This window comes from Euprymna scolopes, chromosome 23 (assembly GCF_053919585.1).
Source record: "Euprymna scolopes isolate OS-2025 chromosome 23, ASM5391958v1, whole genome shotgun sequence".
Classification (NCBI taxonomy): Eukaryota; Metazoa; Mollusca; class Cephalopoda; order Sepiida; family Sepiolidae; genus Euprymna; species Euprymna scolopes.
The window spans coordinates 45,742,110-45,766,943 of record NC_136504.1 but is presented as its reverse complement, the minus strand read 5'-3'; the positions used below and the strand labels follow the sequence as shown (position 1 = coordinate 45,766,943).

At 32.0% G+C, this 24,834-nt stretch overlaps 1 protein-coding gene across 2 annotated transcripts in view; it reads right to left on the bottom strand.

Annotated features, from left to right (window-relative positions):
• Window positions 1–24,834, bottom strand: part of LOC145245864 (glycerol-3-phosphate acyltransferase 1, mitochondrial-like) — a 130,392-nt gene that overhangs the window by 47,162 nt on the left and 58,396 nt on the right. For both annotated transcript variants that reach the window (XM_080107571.1, XM_080107572.1), the window contains exons 4-7: window positions 20,947–21,017; window positions 4,824–4,931; window positions 2,693–2,745; window positions 1,720–1,822 (exon numbers count right to left, since the gene is read on the bottom strand). In XM_080107571.1, the coding sequence (XP_079963697.1) occupies window positions 1,720–1,822; window positions 2,693–2,745; window positions 4,824–4,931; window positions 20,947–21,017 (335 nt within the window). The remainder of the gene's footprint in view (window positions 1–1,719; window positions 1,823–2,692; window positions 2,746–4,823; window positions 4,932–20,946; window positions 21,018–24,834) is intronic.

Sequence of the window (24,834 nt, the reverse complement as noted above, 5' to 3'; positions counted from 1 at the left end):
ACGTGTGTGTGAGTAAAATAAAAACGAACAGCATAGATTCGCTTTTGAATATATGTATTAACGTGAGTGTGTGTGTGTGTGTGTGTGTGTATGTGTGTGTGTGGATGGGTGTAGATTGAAAGACACCGGTCAGTACTTAGTGACCATAACAAATGTTCTTAATTTACAGACTCCAAGACAAAAAAAAAATAAATTCTCAAGTACCTTATGCCATAAAAACCAAAAGATAGGTTGGATGAGGGGAAAGGGAAATGAAAAAGATGTTTATTATCTTCAAAGACCTCACTTGTCCTCTCACTGTTTTATGACTCCCACCCAGGTTACATTCTAACTTGACAAACGAAATAGGAAAATGTATTTGGTTTAAATATCAGTTTCGACGGTAATTCTTGGCCTGAAGACGTAATCCCCCAACGCGGGTGATTACAAAAACATGTATGCACATATGTAGCCATTAATGTTTGTATAAATAAATTTAATATACCTGCTCTGTTCACTCATTGAGCACTCTTTTGGTAGACACATGTTTCATTGGATGTACTTCTAGGAAACTAAACTCTACTGGCTATATATTTATATATATATATATATATATATATATATATATATATATATATATATATATATATACACACACACACACTAGGTAGGGCTATACACACCCTTAATTTTTACCACTTTATTCCTCACTCATGTTCGTCCAGTTTGTTTACTGATTATATAAAGAAACAACTTATAAAAAAGTAATATTTTCACAAAAATTAAAACAAAATATAAAATGAGATCATCATATTGTGTATTTTCTTATGCGTTAAAATTGTTTCGTAACCATTTTGACAATTTTAAATAATATATCATTCAAAAATATTCCAAAAATAGCTACTCTTCAGATGGCAAAATACAGTAGTTGTACACCTATATAAATACATTCACAATCTTTATTTAAGACAGAAAATTGTACCCAACTCAATACCGCTCATATCTTGTTATGGGGACATAAAACATGATATATAAAAGTGCGTAAAAATTTAAAAAGGCCATGTTAAGAGACCACTCTAATTAACCGTAAACATGATTGAAATGCATGTATTGCCAAGGAAAGCAATTTATATAGAGAAGCATGGCCACTATGTAAAAGTAAATGCAACTTACTTTGATGATATATGGAAATGATATCTATGACCAGCAAATGCATCAGAATGGTAAAATTCATGCTAAGATAAAGTGACAGTCGGACATATTCAACTAGCTTTGAGCCCAAAAGTTAGAAAGAAGAAAAACTTTATTCTGAATCTTATGAGTGGAGAGAGTCTTTATACTTCCAGACAGAAAGGGTGTACTCTTGTATTACCAAGTAATAATTCAAGAGAAATAATATTAAAATACTTCAAGGGAAGTAACTCCAAGCCAACAATACAATGAAATACAGGGTGCCCTTCCCCCAAAACGGGCCCCAACTCTAATTAGGCCCTGTTTCTTAGTGTTTTGTGTGAATGAAATGAAACTTTGGTCATAACTAGTTTATTATATTCAAAACATCACATCAAATCACTAGGGTCCTTGGCCTTTTTTTCTCCGTTCTACCGTATATCTTCTAGATGGCCTCCATTTAGCCTTTGTTTTTTTTTTGGGTCATCAAGTTGATCGCCTTTTTCCTTTTTATCTCTACATCACGTTAATAGGCTTCAAATTTTATTTGAACAAAAGAGTTAAACTTACCTGATTACTTTATTTGATATACATGCTTTCATGTTTTTAAATATCTTTTTAGCTCTGTCACTTTCATCTTTGACAATTTTCTCCACGCTACATTGTACAGCATCTGAAAAAAAAAAAAAAAAAAAAAAAAAAAATCAATGAGAAAATATAGATTGTCATTCACCGAGAAGCATTCATACTCGTTCCAGACAAGACATTTAGCCACTTGATGTAAATATACAAAAAAAAAACTTCAATATCAAAAAACCAACCAACGATAAGTGCGAGATGAATAAATTCCGAGCCAGAAAAAAAAACAATTATTCTCCCATTGTCTGAAATGTCCATGGAATGTTAGGACTAAAGCACAAGATAAAAGAAGCGAGAGTTCAATTTGGTACTATCGTTTGTTTTGGAAAGATCTATATCATAAGTTTTTAAATATAATGAAAATATAATTTTGGTTTGAGATATTCTAAACTGAAGTCATCGAGTTCAATCACTGTTGAGGGAAATAATAGAAGGAAGTTTAGTTCTTATCCAGATTCCCCCTATATTAAAAAACAAAAATAAAGAAAACATTTATACGGTGTACGTATCAGTGATGAAATGAAAATATTGTATTCCAAAAATCATAAAAATAAAATTAATCAATTAACTAAGAAAATCAAATTTTATGTGTAAACAAAGATTGACTATTGCGTCACCATCTTGAACATAATCTTAAGAGAAAATATCTCACCAACAATTCATACTAACTAGATTATGTTGCAATTTCTTATAATTTCCTATTAATTGCTTAAAAATGATTTTCTTTATAAAAATAAGACTACTTTATCAATTTAACTGATTTTTGAAATATGATATTTTCATTTTGTCATGGGTCATATAGATTTTTCTTCATTTTTTTTCCAATATCGGGGAAATTCTGGACAAGACCTGAAAGTTTTATTTAAAAAGACAAGAAAATGAAGTAAACCTTAAATGTGCTCACCTGGCATTGTACTAAGCGTGCTTTCTGCATACTGTTGGACGGCATCTTGCACCCTAAAAATAGATAAATCTTTTAATGAAAACAATAGCAAAATAAAAATTGTAATACAAAGTTAATTATCTTCACCAAGAAGTATTTAAATTATTTAGACTACAGTTCCCATCTTATTCGCACAACATTTTGGCAGATATAACCTTCAGTGCATCTTGTCAAACTCAGGAATCTTTCTGTCAAACTCTGGAACCCTTTATTTAATCCACGGGAATAGCATGCTCTTGGTCTGTCAACCATGACCAGGTACAAGTCTTAAGTAATTAAGAATTGTATTCTTCGTATTGCCCATACTGAGAATAAAACCGTCACACCTCTCGAAGGGCGTCACTTTCAACTGAATTTTACCTAGTACTTTATCTGTTACACCACAGATCTTTGCGGATTCAGAAACATTCAAGGTGGTTATGTTTCTGGCTGAATTTGTTTTTTTTACAGCTTAGCATTTACATTACATAATATTGACTATGATCTAATTTAACACTGATTTAATTTTGGGATGTCAGTCAAAGTTACAGTCATGGAAAAGGTTAAAATCACTTTTGGCAATAACTTTGGTTCTGATCATTGCAGAGACTCGCTACTTGGCCCATATTGTAGCCAATGAATTCCACATAAGATCTTGAACTTTGACCTTGAAAAATTCTGTCAACCTCGAACTGTTGACTGTATTTCATCTTTTGATTTTTCTCAAAATTTGATGCTTTTTTGTTAACTAATCAAAATGCAACATTTTCACTATAATCAGATAAAGTTTTTGCGTTATTAACGTTTCCATGGCAAAACTTCAGAAATACTTCATACAATATGAAGTAAGGCCCAGATAAGACTTTAGTCTATCCTTACTTTATATATGAAAAAGGCTCAGATAAGACCGACTCATCCTTATATTGTCAGGCAGAAGTATCAAGTCTTATGACTAATTTATATTCCTGTTTCTAATTTATCAGTCTAAAGCTTAACTCTTTATGACCTGAATTATGATGTAGATGATTAAAAATATTTATTGTTAATTTTAGTTAGTTTAAAGGGTAATGATACTATGATTGTCTTCAAATTAGAAAAATCATGAAGTTCAATAGTTAAACGACCACTGAGAATTTTTGCATTTCATAAACTTAGCTTGATTATTAGCCATCGTGCTTGAAAGAAGTGTTTATGACAACAAAGCTTCTTTCTTAGAACTGCACGCCTGTGGAACTCTGTTCCGTCTGCTTTCTTCCCACCTGACTACAACCTGGATGTCTTCAAGTCCAACGTAAACAAATTCCTGATGAACCGCCTCCTTAAGTAGACATTTTTATTAAACCCCCACACTATCGTACTGTACATGCAATAATCCTTATCCCGGAGTGGCTTCCAGGCCTTGATAAGTGGTGATCACCTTGTAAAAAAACAAACAAAAAAAAACAAAAAAAAAAATCCTCCACTCTTTGAGACAGATGGCGGCATACTGTTGCTATCTGACATCTACCCAGATACTGCATAATATGCACAAGGTGTGTTTGAATGAATTCCCCATTCATTATATTCATTTATTTACGGCTGAACAAATTAGTTCAACCAGGTCATAAAGGGTTAATAAATATAAACTCCAATTGTAAGCAATAAAGTGAAATAACCCCCATACATATGCATGCATACAAATATGGAGTGATCCAAAAAAAAATAATAAAGTGGCAATTTTTTTTTTTTTTTGATTAATAGAGTCCGTGTTCAGTTGAGTAATTATTAATAATATTTGGTTAACGAACCAGAAGCACTCTAAGGTTGGCAAAGACATCTAGGAGGCAAGCTAAAGATGTGGTTGCAGACCATCAAAAGAGACAGGTTTAAAGTGTTTGCTGGTGGTCTTGGGACTGGCTGCCTATCACTATGTTGGTTGTTACCGACCATCAGGTGTGGTCTGCGTTCATCATGAACGCTATGCATTCTAGGAGAGGAGTCAGCTCAATTCATCCTGGGTGAATGTTGCCTCAAGTTAAAATAATGGCAGATTAAAATAAATAAAAACATTAAAGGTTAAAGTGTTAAAATAAGGAAATTAGTAATATTAAATAAAAAATCAAAATATAATCACCTGTTTGATATAAGCACTTGTAGCGTAACATCGGGATACTTGTGATATGTCTGACGCTGGAAACTGTAAGTCAGACATGGAAAGGCTTCTTCCAATCTATTGACATTTCTAGAAAAAAAAAAATAGTTAGAAAATATATTATTTGGAATTGAATGATAAAGCTTATGCACAAGACCATAAAACATTATGTTTATCTTTTAGATTTATAAAATTAGAATATTTAATTTTGTGTTGGAGCCCTTTTTTCAACATGAGCACTGCTATGATGGATATATTGCTTTATCATGAATAACAATTGAAATTTCAAGGGAGGGGGGAGAAACACAATCAATACAAATGGTAATAAGGAAACTGTTGATTTGCATGAATATAAGAGAAATTGAAATTATGATAATAAAATTTATGTTGTTAGTTTGTCACATGTTTAAAGAAAGAAAAAAGATTTTTTTTTTCCTTATTCCATATAGTTTTGAAAATTAGGCCTTTTTCTTCAGAGGAAATAACTAGCAAAATAAAAGTAAAGAATTACTAGTTTGCATAAATTTAAAACTTACAAGTAAAAGAATTTCTACCATCTGTTAAAAAGTTCTTTGCAAGTATCAAATTTTTTTTTTTTCTTTAAACATTTACCCGTGTAAAATTCACACTCTAAACCTTTCAAAATTGCCAGATGGAAGTAAACATTTTTCATTTTAGTTATATTTAGCATAATTTTACTCAGTTATAAATTCACATTTTCATTTAACCAGTAAATGTAAACAGTCCAATTTTATTGTGAAACACATTTCAACATTTTCTTAGAAAATATAGAATCAGATGTGGAACTTAGATATGCCGGTAATGTAGACATACAGTGGCGCTAAAAAAGAAAGTTTTCACTATTCAAAAATTGCAAATTTAAGCTAAATTGAATGCAACTGTTTAAACAACCGATACCTCGAATTTTATTTGCCTTTTATTCCTCTATAATTTTACCTGTTCATATTTGACTTAATTGAAGCATCACGTCAATTTAAAAAATTAACTTCAAATTGGTAAGGCAAAAACTCTACACAATGGAAAATTGTTATTTAAATGTAACTTTAGGACATTAATGCAACACAAATACAACAGGAACACAATGAACTAGTTAATATTTAGTAGCATAGTCCTTCTGGAATTTGACAGCCTGCAATCTTTTGGGCATTCCTTGAATTATTCTGCGGCAATACTCCGGTGAAAGAACATCCTACTTCTCTGTAACTTTTGTCCAAAGTTCTCCCAGATTTAAATTTTATCATTGCGTAGCTGTTGCTTCATATAATGCCATATGTTTTCAATAGGATTGAGGTCTGGAGATTGTGCAGGCCAATCCAAACACAGAATGTCATGCTCTTCAAGGAACCTTTTGAGATTGCTAGCTGTGTGAATGGGAGCATTATGCTGCATGGAGATGGGATTATCATCCAAATTCTGGCTAAAGTAGGGTAGAAAATTACATATGCACCATATCATTGTCACTATTTCACTTCATGCAACACATGTTCTCAATTCTCACTCCTCAGATTTCACTTGTATACACCATAACACTGTAAAATATTCAAAGTGATCGGTAATATGTCTTGTACCCCCGCCTCCAAAAAAAACCCTTCCATCTTAGTGGATCTCCTAATATTTCAGGTAAAAATATTTTATCTTCCAAACTTTTGGGATGTTTTTTTTTTTTTTTTTTTTTTTAAAAACATCTATTCTCATCTTGGTGGCTATATTCATAATGTTTTGGCCAATGTAATTTCTGACCTTCTTTGTCTGTTACTTTTCGAACTTAGGAATTTTTGTCAAAACTCTGGAACCTCTATGGAATCTTTGAATTCCAAATATAATTTTTATGATTGTATCATTGATTACATCTTTTAAATAAAATTTATGGTAGACATGATATGCCTCCCCAGTTTTCAAAATTTTGTCATTCAACAGAAAAAAAAAAAAGAAAAAAAGAAAAAGAAAAGATTTATTCAATTCTTAGCGGAAGAAAGAGAGAGATAGTTTGTTATGCAAGATTTTTTTCTCCCTCCGAAGATTTGCTAAGTTTCTTTTTTAATCTTCAAGTGGTTACTATATGGATTTAAAAATTCAGAAGTTATAAAATACTTGAAAAAAAAAAAAAAATTTTTTTTAGGTGATTTCAATTATTTGTGAAATAAGTTTAATGTAAAAGATCAAATAGAGAAAAAGGAAAAAAAAAAAAAAAAAAAAAAAGATCCCTCCTCACCAATCATAGTAATGGTTGAAGCTGATGACATACATCTATTGTTTCTTCTATGTTATCTCTTGTACAAGTCCTACCTTTATCATTTTATCCACATACACATCAATACACATCTATTTGGTGTGAATTAATCATCCAAAAATAAAAATCAAATGTTGATTTTACCCTAAGTCATATATTCAAACCAACCTAGCCTAGCACAGGATTATTTAATCTAACTACTTCCTTAAAAGAGTTATTTGGGAAGAACCCTCTTAAAACTTCAAGTACATATATCCAATTTTAATTTAAGTTCTGAAGTCAGTTTCTAAAAGCCATCCACAAATGCCAGCATGTAAAATAGGATTTTAAACTGGACTTAATAATGAAAAATAGTCAAAATGCACCCCTCCACTGAAATGCTATTATGACAATGTTAAAAATAGTAAAAGTATCCCCCCCACCAAATACCATTATGGCAACATTAAAAATAAAAATGCATCCTGCTCACACAAAATGCTATTATGACAATGTTAAAAATAGTAAAAGTACCCCCCCCCATACCAAATACCATTATGGCAACATTAAAAATAAACAAAATGCATCCTGCTCACAAAAAATGCTATTATGACAATGTTAAAAATAGTAAAAGTACCCCCCCCATACCAAATACCATTATGGCAACATTAAAAATAAACAAAATGCATCCTGCTCACAAATAATGCTATTATGACAATGTTAAAAATAGTAAAAGTATCCCCCCCCCCCACCAAATACCATTATGGCAACATTAAAAATAAAAATGCATCCCGCTCACACAAAATGCTATTATGACAATGTTAAAAATAGTAAAAGTACCCCCCCCCCAACACCAAATACCATTATGGCAACATTAAAAATAAAAATGCATCCTGCTCACACAAAATGCTATTATGACAATGTTAAAAATAGTAAAAGTACCCCCCCCCCATACCAAATACCATTATGGCAACATTAAAAATAAACAAAATGCATCCTGCTCACAAAAAATGCTATTATGACAATGTTAAAAATAGTAAAAGTATCCCCCCCCACCAAATACCATTATGGCAACATTAAAAATAAAAATGCATCCTGCTCACACAAAATGCTATTATGAGAATGTTAAAAATAGTAAAAGTACCCCCCCCATACCAAATACCATTATGGCAACATTAAAAATAAACAAAATGCATCCTGCTCACAAAAAATGCTATTATGACAATGTTAAAAATAGTAAAAGTATCCCCTCCCACCAAATACCATTATGGCAACATTAAAAATAAAAATGCATCCCGCTCACACAAAATGCTATTATGACAATGTTAAAAATAGTAAAAGTATCCCCCCCCACACCAAATACCATTATGGCAACATTAAAAATAAACAAAATGCATCCCACTCACACAAAATGCTATTATGACAATGTTAAAAATAGTAAAAGTATCCCCCCCCACACCAAATACCATTATGGCAACATTAAAAATAAACAAAATGCATCCCACTCACACAAAATGCTATTATGAGAATGTTAAAAATAGTAAAAGTATCCCCCACACACACCAAATACCATTATGGCAACATTAAAAATAAACAAAATGCATCCCACTCACACAAAATGCTATTATGACAATGTTAAAAATAGTAAAAGTACCCCCCCCACACACCAAATACCATTATGGCAACATTAAAAATAAAAATGCATCCCGCTCACACAAAATGCTATTATGAGAATGTTAAAAATAGTAAAAGTACCCCCCCCCCCACACCAAATACCATTATGGCAACATTAAAAATAAAAATGCATCCTGCTCACACAAAATGCTATTATGAGAATGTTAAAAATAGTAAAAGTACCCCCCCCACACCAAATACCATTATGGCAACATTAAAAATAAAAATGCATCCCGCTCACACAAAATGCTATTATGAGAATGTTAAAAATAGTAAAAGTACCCCCCCCCCACACCAAATACCATTATGGCAACATTAAAAATAAAAATGCATCCTGCTCACACAAAATGCTATTATGACAATGTTAAAAATAGTAAAAGTACCCCCCCCCATACCAAATACCATTATGGCAACATTAAAAATAAACAAAATGCATCCTGCTCATAAAAAATGCTATTATGACAATGTTAAAAATAGTAAAAGTATCCCCCCCACCAAATACCATTATGGCAACATTAAAAATAAAAATGCATCCTGCTCACACAAAATGCTATTATGACAATGTTAAAAATAGTAAAAGTATCCCCCCCCCACACCAAATACCATTATGGCAACATTAAAAATAAAAATGCATCCTGCTCACACAAAATGCTATTAGGACAATGTTAAAAATAGTAAAAGTACCCCCCCCCCACACCAAATACCATTATGGCAACATTAAAAATAAAAATGCATCCTGCTCACACAAAATGCTATTAGGACAATGTTAAAAATAGTAAAAGTACCCCCCCCCCCCCACACCAAATACCATTATGGCAACATTAAAAATAAACAAAATGCATCCCACTCACACAAAATGCTATTATGACAATGTTAAAAATAGTAAAAGTATCCCCCCCACACACCAAATACCATTATGGCAACATTAAAAATAAAAATGCATCCCGCTCACACAAAATGCTATTATGACAATGTTAAAAATAGTAAAAGTACCCCCCCCCACACCAAATACCATTATGGCAACATTAAAAATAAAAATGCATCCCGCTCACACAAAATGCTATTATGAGAATGTTAAAAATAGTAAAAGTACCCCCCCCCCACACCAAATACCATTATGGCAACATTAAAAATAAAAATGCATCCTGCTCACACAAAATGCTATTATGAGAATGTTAAAAATATTAAAAGTACCCCCCCCCACACACCAAATACCATTATGGCAACATTAAAAATAAAAATGCATCCCGCTCACACAAAATGCTATTATGAGAATGTTAAAAATAGTAAAAGTACCCCCCCCCCCACACCAAATACCATTATGGCAACATTAAAAATAAAAATGCATCCTGCTCACACAAAATGCTATTATGACAATGTTAAAAATAGTAAAAGTACCCCCCCCCATACCAAATACCATTATGGCAACATTAAAAATAAACAAAATGCATCCTGCTCACAAAAAATGCTATTATGACAATGTTAAAAATAGTAAAAGTATCCCCCCCACCAAATACCATTATGGCAACATTAAAAATAAAAATGCATCCTGCTCACACAAAATGCTATTATGACAATGTTAAAAATAGTAAAAGTATCCCCCCCCCACACCAAATACCATTATGGCAACATTAAAAATAAAAATGCATCCTGCTCACACAAAATGCTATTAGGACAATGTTAAAAATAGTAAAAGTACCCCCCCCCCACACCAAATACCATTATGGCAACATTAAAAATAAAAATGCATCCTGCTCACACAAAATGCTATTAGGACAATGTTAAAAATAGTAAAAGTACCCCCCCCCACACCAAATACCATTATGGCAACATTAAAAATAAACAAAATGCATCCCACTCACACAAAATGCTATTATGACAATGTTAAAAATAGTAAAAGTATCCCCCCCACACACCAAATACCATTATGGCAACATTAAAAATAAAAATGCATCCCGCTCACACAAAATGCTATTATGACAATGTTAAAAATAGTAAAAGTACCCCCCCCCACACCAAATACCATTATGGCAACATTAAAAATAAAAATGCATCCCGCTCACACAAAATGCTATTATGAGAATGTTAAAAATAGTAAAAGTACCCCCCCCCACACCAAATACCATTATGGCAACATTAAAAATAAAAATGCATCCTGCTCACACAAAATGCTATTATGAGAATGTTAAAAATATTAAAAGTACCCCCCCCACACACCAAATACCATTATGGCAACATTAAAAATAAACAAAATGCATCCTGCTCACACAAAATGCTATTATGAGAATGTTAAAAATAGTAAAAGTATCCCCCCCCCACACACCAAATACCATTATGGCAACATTAAAAATAAACAAAATGCATCCTGCTCACACAAAATGCTATTATGAGAATGTTAAAAATAGTAAAAGTATCCCCCCCCCCCCACACACCAAATACCATTATGGCAACATTAAAAATAAACAAAGCGCACCCCTCCTTCTCAAAAAGAAACCTGGGATGTTTGACCACATTTGTTTACATAATATCAGCTATGACAACAAATAAATAGTTTACTTTGAAAACAGTAAAGTTCATTAACATGTCTGTTTATTTTGAAAGAATTCATTGAAAACAGATGAGAACTTTGGAGGGTCCTTTTTTTTTTTTATTATTAAAACTTTTTAAGGAAAACATTTTTGAAAGAAATTGTTTTAGGTTTACACCTTTATGTGCGAGATTGATAGAAATGTTAGATGATAAACGCAAATGAAATAATGGGTTCAAAAGCATAAATTCACAAAAGAAATATTTTATGTGTGTTTAAATAATGGAAGTAAGAAAACAATGTTTTAATATTTTGAGAATTCTTGTAGAACAAAGGGTGATTCATTAGCTGAGATATTGAAGTCTGAGTCGATAATTTAAGGGTCGTAAATTATCTACAAGTCTGAAAAAACAGTACTTGTACAGTTTAATCAAGACATTAAAAAATGAAAATATCAAAAAAAAGGTGATATTGTACATATGCGTGTTGGACTGAAGATCTCTGAAAAAAAAAAAAAATTTCATTTAATTTGATCAAGTAGTTTTTTTTTTTTTTACAGCGGAAAAACACGTTCTTATGAGAGCGCGTTGAAGTCAGCCATTATGAAATTTGCTAAACATGCCACGGGGAGGAAACTTCAGTTAAAGAGCTGACACTCCCTGCCCATCTTAATACAAGCTTTTCTTTGTAAAAATCGAACCTTTTACTCGGTATCATAAATTGTTTTTTCACTGTAAAAAAAAAAACACTTGTTTTTCGGAGAACTTCGTTCCATAATGGATACGTGCAATATAACCTTTTTTCAATATTTTCATTTTTTAATGTCTTGATTAAACTGAACAAGTACTGAAAAAACTAATCTAAATTTCCCCAATTTGACAAATTACATTTTATTAAAAGTTATTAATATGCTTTAATGTTCATTTGTTTTGGTACTTGTGCTAAGTTCAGTGAGAAATGTTACAAGTATTAGAATGAATAAATTGAAAATGCAAGTTTAAGAAGTCAATTCAATACATTTAAAAAACAAAAAAAAATACATTTATTTGTTCATAAAATCATACTTTTTAGCATCATACACCCATGTTAGGATAAAAAGTGTTTTTATTTCTTTTCTTCCCTTGTGGCATTATGCCACTAAGAAAAATAAGATCTATGTGGCCGCCTTTAACGGTAATGTATTAAATGTTCAAGTCAGGATATCTGCGTAGTCAAGCGTGAAGTGAGTTATGAAGATTGTTTTTCTCTGTCCGTGATAAAAGCATTGTTTAAATTTAAATAAAAAAATGTAAGTTTACGAAGCCAATTCAATGCAAATATTAAAAAAAGCAAGAAAACATTCACTTGTTTATAAACCAAACTTTTTGGTGTCAGTCTATACATTTGTTTTTACTAAACAGACGATATGAATTAATGTGTTGCGTATGTGTGTGTGTTACTATCAGAGTGCATATGCTTATGACCCTTTTTTTTTCTTTCTTCCTTTGAAGATTGTAACGCTTGGTATGGGGCAGCCAAACCAGCTACCAATATTGCCCTGCTTCTTATTGAAACCAACCAAGAGCTCTTTTTAGTCTCCCTATTGTTCCTTTAAGTGCAATTTTCTGGATCTCTTTTGCACTTGGTTTACCAGGAATATTAGTTAGGTATAACTTCAGGTTCTTCTTCATAAACCCTGTGGCACCTATACTAACTGGTATGATTGATATCTCTCTAAGATTCCAGTTTCTTTTAATATCATACATGAGACCTTGATATTTGGTCTGTTTCTCCCTTTCAGCTCTGTTCAGACCATCATCAGGGACACTCACTTCAACTAAGGTTGCCTTTCTCTCTGACTTATTCCATATAGCTATATCAGGTTTGACAGCAGCATTTCCAAGGTAGGTGGTTGTAGGGATTACATGGTCATAATATATGGTATATAAGTCATTTCCAACTGTTCTTTCAGGTTGACGACTGTGAGAGTTGATAACTATTTAAATGGGGATGAGGAAAGACAAAGCAAAGTAGATGGTAAGCTCTGTTGTGAGTTTTAGCTCAAACATTTTGTGGAGAAAAAAAAACAAACAAAAAAACTAGCTTTTTATACATTCAGGGTGGATCAAAATGACAAAATTTTATCAATTCAGACAAATGCATCTGATTGGCTTAAAAATTGTTTATTAATACATGTGCAGAAATAATTTTAAGCATATTGATTCTGGAGGCCGAAGTATAAACTTCGTCATTTGCGACTGAAAGATCACGAAAGAGATAGATAAAAGGTTGCTCCAGTTAGTTGAAAGACTGGCAAAAACCGTGATAAGTTGAAGAATTTTATTCTCAACATGTAGTGACGCTCTCCAGCATATGCATGTAAGTCTATTTTGTAGGTAAGATTTAAAGTATCAATGAACCAGAAGACTGGAAGGAGAATATGAACAATGATTTGTTTTTTAAAATGTGTACCTATTTTACATATAAATTTATAAGAGAGAAATGCAGTTTGCTTGAAGCATTGTTGGTCAACAGATTATACGAGTATTTATGAAGGCTGATAGCAATGTAGAAAAAGCCGGAATGCTGAAAGAAAGTATGAACAAAAACAATCAAAGACGTTATTTAGGTTAAGAATATTCAGAAAATCTATTTTTCAAAAGTTCTTTGACATGTCATATCAATAAATATAAAATTTACTGCTGAATATTAAAAAAAAAATTTTTTTTAAGAAAGGTTCACATTTGAAATTATCAAAGATGTTACACAATCCCAGATACCAGTGTTACCTGGCAGTCTTTTTACCTTTACCTCCTTTCTTTTAAAACTATACCATTTGTTTTTCTTTTAAATGTTATTTTTTAATAGACTTTTCAAAATTTAATTTTTTTTTTTTTTAAATACTGTTATTCATACATACAGATATTGAAACAGAACCAACATGTATTATTAGTAGTGTTGGGACGATTCCTAATTTTTATACGATTCCGATTCCGATTCCAGGAAAATATTGATTAACGATTCCGATACCAAGTACGATTCCGATTCCGATTCCTAGGGAATTATTGTTTTTAAATATACCAGGTAGTTTTATACTTATGGTCGGTAGTTCCCAAATATGTTCCCTAACTTTGGAAGAGATATTTTATGTCTACACCAGTACACCGTCGTGTTTTGGTTTAAATAAAATTATTATATAACGGAAAACTTAGCAAAATTATTATATATAAAATTATTATATATAAAATTATTATATAAACGGAAAACTTAGCAAAATTTATTTTAGAGAAAATTTATTTTACTTAATTGGAATACAGAAAAAAAACTCCAAGAAAATAGAATTCATCCATCAGAGAAAAAACAAATAAAATAGAATTTATATAACAGAACAAAAACAAGAAAATTAGAGAATAAATACACACAATTCATTATTTTGGTCCTCATAATTAACAGATTTAATGAATTAAATAAAAAAAATATAGCGGAAGAGAAAGAAAATATGTATTAATTAAATATAAAAAAGATAAATATTTAATTTAATAATTTATAAATGAACGTGCGTAATGAAAAAAAAAACAATATACCATGTGACATGGCGCCGTAGATACAAAATAACCTTTCCAAAGTTAACGACCATATATGAGAAATACCATTAATCGAAAGTTTGTGTTTTATACCAAAAAGGTAGGTATAACGAAAAGTTACAATTAAAGGAATTTAAAAAACGATTTTTTGTTTGGCTATTGATAGTTGTATTTGTGACGGCAGTTCTTCAGACCTCCATAATTCACAAGGAGTAGTTAACACCTATTATTTTTTTTTACTTTTTCATTGCTTTTACACGTTGTTTCTAACGTGAAGAATAAGTTTAGCCAAACTAATTTTGAAATAGGGTATATCAAAGGAACACATATAAAAATGATACCACTATAAAAAACAAATGAAATACTAGATAAAATTGAGCAAACATAATTACCAAAATTACAGAAAAAAAAAAAAAAAAAAATGGTGAAGTTTGTTGAGTGAAATGAATTATTGAAAGAAAATTAATTGAACTAATAGAAATGTTAAATAAAAAAATGTCACATTTCAATATTTTTTAATAATTAAATTCTCAGGGTTGTCGAAATTAAAAATTAAGTGATTTTTTTATTAGACTTTTTTCGAAGCTTGTTACCTTGAAAAATACATTTAAAACCCTGTTTTTTTTTTAAAATAAATTGAAAAATAAACGCAATTAAAAAATTTAATTGATAATTGAAACTTTAAAAACATATTAAACATTGAAAAATTACTTATCTCACAAATTAACGTCCAATAAAGTAGATCCAGTCTTCATACAAGAATTCGGTTATAATAAATATATCTTTCCCAAACTTAAAAATCAAATCTTTTTTTTTTTTTTTTTTCTTTGGAGGGAGAGAGTGCTTTAAAATCGCCGGGCAGTGCCGCCTAAAATTTTAAAGAAGTAAATTTTAGGAGTTTAGTGCCTTTCAAAGACGGTTATCATAATTTATTATCATCATTTAATTTCCTTTTTTTCCTTCCCCCCACACCTTTCCACGTGGTTCAGTAGTTAACCAGTGCTCCTGTTGCTGTCAGTCAGCTATCTTTACCTAAGTTTTAATTTCTAGTTAAAAGAATTTTTCATGAATAGAATCAGCATGTTTAAAAATTATTTTTTTAGTTGTATATATTGTATTTACTCTTTGAAGTTAAGGAGGGTTAAAAAAAATTGGTGACACCTAGATGGTGACGTAGGCAAAAAAAAAAAAAAAAAGACACTGCAATTTCGACCCTCACTAATAAAACTGCTCTGAGTGACTAGTTGGTAATTTTTTGTTCCTTTTCTTTTTTATTTTGCTCCTCCAATTTATTTGGATGCATCATAGTTAAATGTTTTAACATGTTGGTTGTGGTCATGTAAGATGGTTTTATTCCTCGCGATATTTTAATTTGACAGACTTTGCCAATGGCTTTAAACTCATCATCTTCAAAAAGTTTCCATGGAAGACTTTTTTTGGACTTTGGCGTTGTGCGTTCTATCCCAACCATTATCAATGGACCAGAGGTCATCTCGTCAGCGTCAGACAGGGCCAAACTATTTGCGAAGAACTTTGCAGCTAATTTTACCCTATGCGACGAAGGCCATCAACTCCCCATATTTTCTCCTACAACACAGAACAAGCTAGGTAACATACAAATATCCGTGCATGAGGTCGCCAAGCTAATCAAGAACCTAGATTCTAGTAAGGCAACTGGCCCTGATGGCATCCCAATTATAGTGTTAAAAAAGCTTCAACCAGAACTTGTTCCCATACTTACGAAACTATTTAAGCGCTGCCTTAAGGAGAAGTGCTTTCCGACCCCCTGGAAGACCTCATCAGTTTGCCCTGTATTTAAGAATTCAGGTGATAAGTCCTCTCCCTCTCAGTACAGACCAATAAGTCTCCTGTGTGTTATGTGTAAGTTGCTGGAATCCATATTAAATAGAGAAATAGTCAACCACCTCAGCAGGAATAACCTTCTTAGTGACACACAATATGATTTCCGCTCTGCAAGATCTACCGCAGATGTGCTGACGGTTATATCCCACAGGATTAATGAATCTCTTGACAAAGGCTTCCTTTCTAGGGCAATTGCTCTTGACATATCAAAGGCCTTCGACAAGGTATGGCATAAGGGTCTACTTTACAAGATTTCCAGCTACGGTATAACTGGAAATGTTTTCTCAATCATTAAATCATTTCTCTCCGATAGGCTCATAAGAGTAGTGGTAGATGGACAAAAATCGGAGGCCTGCAATATAAATGCTGGAGTCCCTCAGGGGTCAATCCTGGGCCCAACTCTCTTACTGATCTACATCAATGACCTCCCTAAACACATACTTAAATCATTCGTTGACATCTATGCTGATGACACGACCATCTACAGCAACACATCAAAGGCTGTAAATGACAAAGTTCTCTCGGATTCTCTCTCCTCTGATCTCGAGCGCATGGTTCAGTGGGGGAAGATGTGGCTGGTTACCTTTAATGCATCCAAAACCAAACTCCTATCCTTACATCATCAACGCTCTGATCCCCAGCTGGCATCAATTGTGATGGATGGCTCTCGTCTGGGTGAGGCCCCGTGTTTTGACAAGATTCTGGGTTTGACCTTTACTCCTGATCTGAAATGGAACACATACATCAAGTCTGTTGCCAAGGTCGCTGGAAAGATGGTGGGATCCTTCTACCGCTCCAGAAGATATCTCACTACTGATGCAATTCTCTATCTATATAAAAGCCAAGTATGTCCAAGGATGGAATACTGTTGCCATATCTGGGCAGGAGCTGCCAAAAACAGCCTATCCTGCCTTGACAGAGTACAAAATAGTCTTCGTGGTTTAGTGGGGGATGCTCTTTTCTCTACCCTGCAACTTCTCTCCCACAGAAGAGACGTTTCAAGCCTATCCTTGTTTTATCATTATTTTCATGGCAGGTGCTCGTCTGAACTTCAATCCCTGGTCCCCCCTCGCCAATCTTTCACGAAAAACACCCGTCTAGCTTAATCCACTGTCAAAAATTTCCCCCACTCTGTATCTGTGCCTAAATCAAAACGCAGATTCCATGAACAAAGCTTCTTTCTTAGAACTGCACGCCTGTGGAACTCTGTTCCGTCTGCCTGCTTCCCTCCGGACTACAACTTGGATGTCTTCAAGTCCAATGTTAACAAATTCCTAATGAACCGCCCCCCCTAATTAAACACTTCATCAAATCTCCACACTAACGTAATGTACTTGCAATAACCCTTATCCCTGAGTGGCTTCCGGGCCTTGATAAGTGGTGATCACTGTGTAAAAAAAAAAAAAAAAAATCCGCTAAAAAAGACAAAAAGAAAAAAATATAAAGGGATGGGGCGGTAAATTGTACCAACCGGTAGTTAACAAAAAAAAACTTATAGAATTTAATTTTTGAAACCAATGTATAAAAGTTTACATAATGAAATGCAAATATGCATTTTCTTTTGAATTTTTTTTTTTTGGTTGACTGTGTTCAATTCACACATGGTTGATGCGGTTCAATATTGCTAAACTATAAGTCTTAAGTAAAATTCTATTTATAAATACTTTTTAAAATGAAATTATTTAATTAATCGTAAATATTATTTAGACATAAAAATTAATTGATTACAAAACCTTTTAAAAATATATATATTAATTTCTTTTTCGTTCGGCAAAAAACTGCGCAAAACACTTTTAATTTTCAATTTAAAATTCTAGAAAAAAGATTATATTATTCGGCTTTTAATATAATCAAATTCAGGATTTTGTCTTTCTGGAGAAAAAAATTAAAAAAATGGATTTTATTTCAATGAAATTAAAAAAAAAAAACTTGACTGAATTGAATTAATTACCCTTGAATTAACGAAGGGGCTATTTAATAACTTTAGGTTTGGAAGAGATAGGTATGGGGTCGATTTTTTGGAAACATCAAAAGAAGCCGACAACTGTCAAAACTTTGCGAAATAATACAACGTGATCAATTTCATTTTAGAGATATTTCTTTCAAAAGCCTTCTTTTAAAAAAAGAAAAAAAAGTACATTGTTCTATTAAACCGTTTACTGTTTAAATAATTTGACTTTGCTCGTTTTATTTTAAGAAAATATAAGTTGAAAAAGCATTTTCATTCAGTATTAGAAGATTTGTCAGTAAAAAAAAACAATCGCCAAAAAGATAAGCGTTTTTTTTATTTTTACTCGCAATGTAGAACCCTGCATACTTCTTTTCAAGTTAACTCTTTTGTAGTTTTGATTACAATAGATCTGAATGAATGAATCTTGTAAGGGAGGGGGCACTAAGCATTGCCCTGTTAGTAATGAATTTCTTTGGTTTCTTTTTATAACATGCTACATTTCTCTCTTGCGGTTAGAAATATCAGGAAATTTTTTTCTTTTTTTCAACATCAGACTAAAAGAATCGTAATGAAGGAATCGGAAAATTAAGGTATTTTTTAACGATGCGATTCCGATTCCGATACCTCCCAAAATACACAATTCTTACGATTAACGATTCCGATTAATCGTCCCACCACTAATTATTAGGTTAAGGAAGGGTTTAGAAATACTAAGATTCTTGTAAAATTATAGTAAAAATGTCAATGGTAAATAACTACAGATTGATTAATTACTCTTTGCAAAGGTCTCAAGAGATGCGCAGTCACTCACAACCCACCTCTGTTGATATCGTCTGCCAGAGAAAGCATTAAAAAAAAAAAAAAGAAAAAAAAAAGAAATGGCCACTCGGGAAAATTGTCAGTCTGTTTAAATAGACATGACTTTAAAGGACTATTTCTTTTTTCTGTAATTGAATTTAATTGCAAAATTAAAGAGTTAAAAGTCAGCAGTTAGAATGAAAAAAAGAAATTTTGCAAACAAAATTTTTAGGCCATCTTGAAAAGGTCAACATGAAAAAACAAAGATAAAACAAATAATTTAGATTTAAATTGTAACAGCATAATAGAATGAAGAGTCTCCAAAAGTTAGAGAATGTGAGGTTTCAGCTTATGTATAAATATGTACATACTAGCAGACTTGTGTCCTAACATTTCCTAGGAAAATTGAGAAACAAAAGGAGTATATATTCAAAACTCTAAACCACATACTAATACTGCTATTAGTGTTGGAATGATTAATTGGAATCAGAAAAAAAAAAAAAAAAAAAAAAAAAAAAAAAAATCACAACTTTTTGGGGTATCAGATTCAGAAAAATTTGTGCCTATTTTTTTATGTCAAAAACAATTCCTTAATTATATATATATATATATATATATATATATATTTTATTTGATTTCGTGTTTAAAAAATCCTCAACTGCTGGTAGTAATAATAAAATATTCATTTTTGATTTGTTCTGTTTTCCTGCTTTACAATATGGTTGTCTTCAAGTCCAATGTAAACAAGTTCTGAACGAGCTGTCCCCTTAAGTAATCCATTTACCAAATTTCCACTAATAATGATTACTATATTTTCCCATGGACTACCGTACACTCAATAATCCTTATCCTTGAGTGGCCGCCAGGCCTTGGTAAGTGGTGACTTCTTTGTAAAAAAAAAAAAAAAAAAAAAAAATTTGTTAAATAACAGGTACTGTATGGAGAACAAAAACAAATCTCTCCGGAACACAAAAAAAGTATATAACCTCCTAATCCACACAGGCATTGACATAACAGAACATGCACTGTCTGCATGGAACTTCTGTTCTCAATCATGTGTTGAAGCTCTATTGCTACACCTAAAAAAAAAAAAATATATGTAATTTCATGTGTATACCATAACTCATAAAATTATATTTAACTTATTGATAGGACTCGACAGATACTACCACTTTGCATGTAATATCAAAGCTTCTAAATTGGAGGCCTCCCCCACAGAGGCAATTTCATGTTATACTCAGGACCTTCTAGACAGAATAAACTGGAAGCCAGTGACCAATGTTTATACATATTCATTTTGTGAATAGTAGGGGAGATTTTATTTGCCTCTATGTTAAGCTACAACATTACAAGAACTAGTAACCATAAAGAGTAGTTATGAGCTTTTTTATTTTTATAGTCATATAATTGGAAAGAAACAATTTAAAATTATACTATGTAAAAAAAAAAAAAAAAAAAAAATGGAAGGAAAAATGTAAAAAAAAAAAAAAAAAGAACGATACCTTAGTTCAGACTTTACATCAAGAACATTCTGTAGAGTGTCATGGGATAAATTCTCAGAAGTAATGTCTCTCTGGAAAAAAAAAAAAAAGAAAAAATTTACATTGTGAGAAAAAAAATATTTGAATGTTGGAGATGAGAAACTCAATTTGAATAGAATGTCTAGCACATGTTTTCATGCCTTGAACATTTTTTTTTTTTTTTTTGAGATAAATTAAACAAATTTTTGAAAAAAAAAAAAAAAAAAAAAAAAAAAAAAAAAGCAGGAGACGTTCAATTTTTAGTGACAGATTCAATTTTCTAACCAAGTTTAAAATTAACGTAAAATGGTCTTAGAAGATTTTCAAATGGGTGTCCGAAAAATGTGCCCCCCCCTCCTCCTCCCTCACCTTCAGAACCCAAGCCAAATGGGAAACCCTGTATTTACAAAAATTGTGGCTTTATCATCTTAAACGCCAGGAGATTTTGACAGTTCAACAAACTACATATGCATCAGTATGAAATATGTAAACCAATATGTACAAAAATCATCAGAAGTAAACAGTCTAAGGACTTTCAACATCTATCAAAGTAGTTCTGGGTTTTGTTCTTTTCTTCATCTGTGATGAAATATGTTCTTCCATTTGAGGACGTATTTGGTGTTCCGATTTTCATGATTACCTTGTTCAATGGAATCCATCCCTTATCACCTGTACCAGGCCAGTGAAATTGAGCTGATGGCTCATGTGGATGCAGGAATTTGCAAGTGAAGTCTTGTTCATCCTTATTTATAGCCTCAATCAATGCCAGCCACCAAAACCTGTCAAAGATGCAAGTGATGTAGTTGTTTCATTTGAGAGATTCTAGTATCTCATTCTGTGGTGGTGGCATGGCAGGGAAGGATTGGTTGGTTGTTTTTGTTTTACGGCATATCAACCCTTTTTGGGCTATTTAATGCCGAATCCAAAGTAGGCATCAAAATGGCTTATTTTCAAAGGGCTTTATGGACAAATTTATTTTTATTTGACCTTTGACAACTAAATATTTTCGTTTAGTATCCAAATAGAAAAAACTGATGAAAAGTTATTTCACTGTTATAAATAAAGCAATAATCTGAGGTCAAGTTTTGATTTATTTTTTTTAATTCTCTAAGAAGATACAGATGAAATCTATGAGAGAAAATTCAGAAATTTCAAGAACAATTACATTCAGTGGTACTGTTACCTGGAAAATATCTCCCAGAATTCTATCCACTGACAAATGTTTAAAAATCTCATCAGTTTCAATATTATCAAACTTGAAACAACAACAGCCTCAGAAAAACATTACATTCACTTCAACTGTTACCTGGCAAAGATGTCCCACTTTAACATTTGTTCAAGTTGAATTGTCAAATTAATAACTCGTTACTCTAAATCTTTTTTTGTTTTCAAACAATATTGCTTTGTCCTCACTCTTTTGTTCCAGGTACTATTTAAAATTTTAACTCGTTCCAATCATTTAATATGGTTCAATGAAAGGAAATGTATGGATTTGGCCATTTTCTCATGCTTTCCATCTTTAATGGCCCAAAATTATTGATTTCACAAAAAATACGAGCTAATAGTCATGAACGGCAAAATTAAGAATTTTTGTTATTTTTACATTCTTTGAAACTAAATACATTTACCGATCAAGATTTGAGGATAGTCCCTAAAAAAGCCCCTCTGCAAGCCATGAATTAGCATTTCAAGGTCAAAAAATAGGCACACTTGTCTGAAAACATTGATATAATGGTATGATTAAGCACTCATACAACACTGATTTGTTGAAATATTGTCAAGTATACAATTTGCCACGCAAAAAGTGATTTTTCCAGATGATTTCTTAACACGTTTCCAATACAAGTTTTTCCTATTTTTTACTATTTGTGGCCAAAAATAGGGTAAAAAAAGGCTATTTTAGGTGACAAAAGTTTTCAAACCGATTTAAAAATGGTGCTTTCAGTTTTTTTTAACGTTTATCAAGCACCTTTGCAGCAGACTTGGCAATAGTTTCTATGTATTCCAATTCATGTTATGTGGTGAATGTTAGGCCAGTGCGTTTGAATGTTGGATTCTCGGGAACGGTGCTATCATCTTGAAGACTATTTTCACAATGTTTCAGCCGACGAAACCTCAGATCTTTAGAGAACTCTTGTTGAACTTGGGAATCTGAATGTAATTTCGAAAGGAATCCTTTATTTAATCATCAAGAGTAGCATGTTCTTGTTCCATTAGTCATGACCAGGTAGAATGATGGAATAAGAGAATGCTACTCCTACGGATTAAATAAAGGGTTTCATTCAAAATTCTGTGCAGATTCTCAGAGTGGGGCCAAAAGGTTCCCAGAGTTTGACAAGAAACATCTGAAGATGGTCTGAGGATACATTAGCTGAAACATTATGAAAATAACATTCAAGATGAAAACAGTAGTCGAAATAATACAAATTACCAATCTCCAGAAACTATCAGCTATGGCAATCGATGATTGGTAAGGTTTCTTACAATTGTTGAAAGTTTAAAAAAATCTTTTTGGTAGCATTAATTGTATACATTCATTTATGGTTCCATTCGACTAAAGGTAATTTTCTAAAGACTGCCATATATATACTAGCATAGATACTCGATGTTGCCTGGGTGGACATGAAATTCGGTTTAGACACAGCTGCTATACTAAGGATGTTTAGCACTTTCATCAATACCCCCACAAAACAGAATCGCCCAAAAAGAGAATAACCTTTCCACCAGATATTTTGGCAGAAGGGATACGAAGTGAAGTATCTATTCTCCGACCCCCTCCCCACCCCCAATATATGAATCAAAACAACTTTTCAATCAGAAAAACAGTGAGTACCCGTGCGACCGCAAAAAAAAAAAAAAAAAAAAAAAAAAAAAAAAAAAAAAAAAAAAAGCCGCAGCAGCTGGGTTCGAACCTGAAATGCAAAAGAAAAGGGGAAAAAGTTATTGGCTAATGAGCTAGCTGTCACGGCCATGAAAAATAACATTTTTAAATATACTTTCAGTTTGCTAAGCGTGCATAACTTGCGAAAATTGCGACATGAAAACTGATCCCACCCCCACCCTTGCAAGAAACGGTCCAGTTGACCACCACAGAATTAATCTTTTTTCTAATTTTCACATTTATCCGACACATTGCTTTTACAGATGGTACTAGTTTCGACCTGGTCAGATACGGCTGCCGAAAGTTTTTAGTAGACATACAAACACACACAGACAACTTTCCTTTATATAATAGAAGATATATTAATAGGTTAATATATATATAGCAAATGATATATATATATATATATATATATATATATTTAACAGCCACATTTTAAGAAACTAAGACTTACAAGCTTAACATCTAAATTATACGTGAAAAATGGTGCATGGGGTACAATGGTTAATCACCCTTGCCATGAATGAAATATACACCTGTAGAGAACTGGAAAGCACATTGGCTGACATGTAATAATGTTGATAAGAACAATAGTCCAAAAAGAATCAATTAATTTAAGTAATTAACAGAAACTTAAATGTTCAGAAAACAATCTCAGTCTTTGAAATGAGATCAAATTGTAGTATCTGTTCTATTACTAGTAAAAGAGAAATTCTAAAATGAGGATTCTCCTTTTTTGTTGCCTCAACTATGAGTGCCCATTTTTGGAGAGCTAGAGTTCCCCAAACCAACTTTCTGTCAAACTCTACCCTTATGAGAAGGCAAATAAATATGAACAATATGAAGATAGACGTAGAATAAATTAAAAATAAATAAATAAAAAAATATATACATTTTCAAAAACTTTTTTTCCAGGGTGAATTTATTTTTAAGCTCTAATTTTCTGTGAAATGAAATTTTCATTCAAATTACAAAACTATCTGAACAGA